The sequence below is a fragment of the Leptinotarsa decemlineata genome, unplaced genomic scaffold (assembly GCF_025532065.1).
Source record: "Leptinotarsa decemlineata unplaced genomic scaffold, Ldec_3_MD MMD2_tig00005002_RagTag_RagTag, whole genome shotgun sequence".
Taxonomy (NCBI): Eukaryota; Metazoa; Arthropoda; class Insecta; order Coleoptera; family Chrysomelidae; genus Leptinotarsa; species Leptinotarsa decemlineata.
The window spans coordinates 473,145-477,358 of NW_027412614.1; the positions used below are offsets into that span (position 1 = coordinate 473,145).

General features: G+C 30.3%; 1 protein-coding gene across 1 annotated transcript; it reads right to left on the minus strand.

Annotated features, from left to right (window-relative positions):
* Positions 1-2,514: 2,514 nt before the first annotated feature.
* LOC141484168 (uncharacterized) lies at positions 2,515-3,744 on the minus strand. Its single transcript, XM_074179264.1, has 4 exons — positions 3,360-3,744; positions 3,057-3,119; positions 2,747-2,860; positions 2,515-2,519 (listed from the first exon to the last, which is right to left on the minus strand). Exons 1-4 carry the CDS (start codon positions 3,634-3,636, stop codon positions 2,515-2,517), a joined length of 459 nt encoding a protein of 152 aa, XP_074035365.1. The 5' UTR covers positions 3,637-3,744.
* Positions 3,745-4,214: the final 470 nt, after the last annotated feature.

Consider the following 4,214-nt stretch of genomic DNA (forward strand, 5'->3'; position numbering starts at 1 on the left):
ACCCCAGCAACATATTCTCCGCACAAAAAACTTCTTAAATCATCGAGAGCTCTTGTTGACATATCTCTTTCACAGTTTGATCCTGGCGAGTGAGCAGACATGACATTATTTGCTAATAAAGTTTTGAATGAACTGATGAAATGAGAAACATCAGGTTTTGTATTTCTAACTCCATGACTTCTAATATGTAACTAAAAAAATTTTCAAGTGCATCTTGATCGAATTTTACCATTAATATATATTTGAAATCGAATTTAGTTAGGAGAATATTTTTTAAATACAAAAATCCACGCAAAATAAAATGTAGATTTTTCAAAGTAGGAGGAAGTATAAATTTATTTTTCTGTAAAGAAAAATATCTCATACGTGTTATAAGTGGCAAAGCTTCTTTCCAAAACTTGGAATGTCCTGAATTACTAGTAAGTGCACATTTTAATCTTTTTGCCTCTGGTTTGGATTTTCTTGAGATATTAAGACTGTCAAACAGCTCATCCAAAAATAAAATTAAATCGGCAGTGTGCTCTGCTTCAGCAGAGCAGAAACAAATATAAAATGGAATCAAGATCATAAAAGAAAAAAAGTAAAATAAACTAAAAATAGGAGGGTTTATTGACATTATTGCTACATAAATAACTTCGAAAGCCAAATAAACTAACAGTTGATCACAAAAAACACAATATGTGCCTCATTTGGATAAGAAAAGAAATAACTTTACAACAAGATGTTATCACCTTTGAGTACTCCTTATGAAAATGATTAAGGTTGTTAATATAAAATGCAATGATCAATTAGTATTTATTAAATAAGCACAATTACAAATAAAAATAACAAATATATCTTACCCCAATGTGCAATCCTTTTCATCAAAGATCCGACACTGTAGCTGAAAACTTGAGTACAAGTTTTAACTTTCATTTTATTCATCTTTGATTTATTAATATGAGCATCTGTTAATTTGTAGCACATTCTTAAAGATGGTTCTGACGAATCGAGTTGATAAAATTTTTCGATGTGATTCCATTTTGCCACTTTTTCAATCCCATTTTGTGTATAATGTAAATTTTTGTTCATTAAATTGTTTCTCAGTCCTTTCAAGAGATGAGGCACATCGTATAATGGTACAACTTCATGGTTGTCAACCAAAAAACCAAAATAACGATTTTCTGTATTACTTCTCAAAAAAACTTCTTTTGTTTCTTGAAGAAGCATATTGATTGCAGACGCATTGGTGGTGCCTTGGTCACATACCGTAGCTATAACATTCAGCCCTATGATAAAACATTCTTTAATGATGTCTTTGATCAGTTTCTTCAGTTGTAAGGCTTCAATTGGTTCATTGCTGAAAGTAAACACTACCGGCTGCTTCCACTGTTTATACACCCCTTTGAGCATGAAAACATTAGCATAATTTGCTAAAACTGGGTGTCTTTCTGTTCCATAGTCTTGAAACCCCACAATTTCATCATCCTGCCTTTGGTAGAATAAGTTGGTATCAATCGACATCTCATCGAACATTAAAAGACAAACTTTTTCTCTAGCATCCTTCATTCTTTCAACTGCTTTCTTTAAGGAGTCAAATATTTGCTGATTAATGCCTGGTTTGAAATGTATTTTTCTCAAGAGATTTGTCAAGGTTCGAGGAGATGGTAAAGCAAATATTTTGCATAACAATCTGTATCCTTTCCCACTTGCCTTATAGAGACTTAATGCCAATACTTTGTCTTCTATTGTATATCTTCTTGCCTTTGCCCTTTTCATCTGATTGCGGATTTGATTTTCAATAAAAGTATATGTTGGATCGTTCACATATTTGAGAAGACTCTCAAAATTTGGTGAATTGGCAATCTTAGTGGCATTTGCAAGACGTTCCTCGAAGTTTATTATTTGTTTCTGCATTCGATTCATTTGTGTGCTCCACGTTTTTACTTTTTTATACAAAGTCTTTGCTTTTGGGGTTAGTTGGATAGCCCGGGTTACATTCACTTCTCTCAAAATATATTTTCTTTTGCTAATACCTAAAATAAATTTCACATGACAATGAAAAAAATAGTTTATGTGGATCTTGAAAAATATATATTAAAAATTATGATTGTAAAAGTAATAGATTTGAGTACGAGAACACCAGCTAAATATACCTAATCGTAATTTGTTAGTGCTATATATTGTTTATCTTGATTATAATATTAACAAATTCTATATAAGTCTATCCTAACATTTCCTTTATTAACCTATAGTGTTCCTGTACAAACGACGAAATACCTAGTTGCTTGCTACATATTGTATAAAACTCTTCATGAGAGCATAATTTGATATATCGTCTTGATTAACTTTATTATAACAACCACATCATAACTCAAATAAGTGGAAATATAATTATACTCAGAGCTTCATATAAAATATCCAATTCTTAACTAATTGTCCATTAGAGATAAAGTTCAGTGGAGACTGCAGTGCAATTGTCCAAGTAATAAAAGTTGAAATAAGGGCCTCAGAATACTCTTTCTAAGCCTTTAGTTACTCTAAACATGAACATTAGTTTTTTATAACATATCTGGAATGTATTGAATGTTCTACCTGAATGTAGGTAATATTTGTACTGCCTAAAATATATTAATTTTGAAATGTAATTTCTAAATGAGATATTCATTACAATGATTAGTTGAAATTTTTTCAAATTCTCATTGAAGTAGTATCTTTTGAGAGAGATAAAAATTGTTCTGTTATATAAAAATATTAATTTTCTCACCTCTTGGAAGGGCAACAGGTTTGGAAGATGGTCTAGTAATTTCATCTTGTAACTCCTGAAAACTTGAAGTTGATGGTCCTGAGTATGTAAGTTCTTCATTTGTTGAGGAATAATCTGAAGAAATTCCATTGAAATATTAAATAATGTCTAATACAAAAAAAATAATACATTAACTGTATTAAATTCTGAATAAACATCTTCATTCTTCTGGTTGAATATATAAACGGTGCAACCAATGAGAGAATATAGATATTGAAAATATTATAGATATACACAATATGGTACAAAATGAGGTATATTATATTTTTACCTGGGTCAATTCCTACTGGCTCCCTTGCACTCAATTCCTGGTGATCTGGTTTTCCTTGGAAACCTTCAACAAGATTGTAGGTAAGTGATAATAATAATAATAATAATAATAATATCAAATGTGAAGTAAAAATAAAAAAAGTTTATTAAATAATATAATATATGAAATAATAATATAATTAAATAATATATCATTAATCATATATTATGTAAGAATAGTTTTACAGCTACTATATATACACTGTATTTTTTGTAAATGCAGAGGAATAAAATGAAGTGAAGGTACATTAATCCAACTTATTACCTGGTATTCTGAGGGATGGAACAGCACCAAATTTAAGTCCTCTTTTGGTTCCTGGCACCATACACTCCAGGGGAAAATGTTCATGACAAACATGATAGGAGTTGTAGATTTTGTCTAGAGAAAGATTTTCGTAATTATAAGGTTTAATTCGCTCGATCCAAGTATTGAAAACATCCGGTTGATTTTTGGGAAAACGATGTCTTTTACTATCCCTATTAGTACAGCCTGCGACGCAACACCTTCTACGCTTTGTTGGGGGAACATAGTTCTCATCCATTTTTTAAATACAACTTGCACAAAACAATCGGTATTAAATAAGTTTATAACTTGTGATTAACATGTACTAAAAAAAAAATGAGTAATGACAGAAATATATTTACCCAGATAATTAGTCTTTCAGTGCTACCATCTCTAAGGTACCTGAGAATATAATTACACTCATCAGCACCCCCTGTCGGATGTTTCCCTAATATTTACATTTTGGCGGGAAAGCGTGTGTTACTTTTCTATTGTTTACAATCAGTATTCTGTGGTTCTTGGCTGGGGCCAGCAAAGACTACCATTTAAATAATTTGTACATGTGTTTTAATACTTTTTAACTATTTATTCGTTAACATTCAAATTGTTTTTCAACTTATGTACGCACGATCTAGTAAGACATCAATTAAATATTCTATATTTGTATATTTCATATTCGATGCTGTAACATTGCCTAACCTATCAGATTGCTATGAGAAAACATCCAAATTTCAAGTTCAGTTGAAATTTACAAAATTATCACTACATAATATTCAACAAGCGAAAATAAACAGAATTTTGCATTAAAATAATGTGAGAAAAATTATGATACCAATT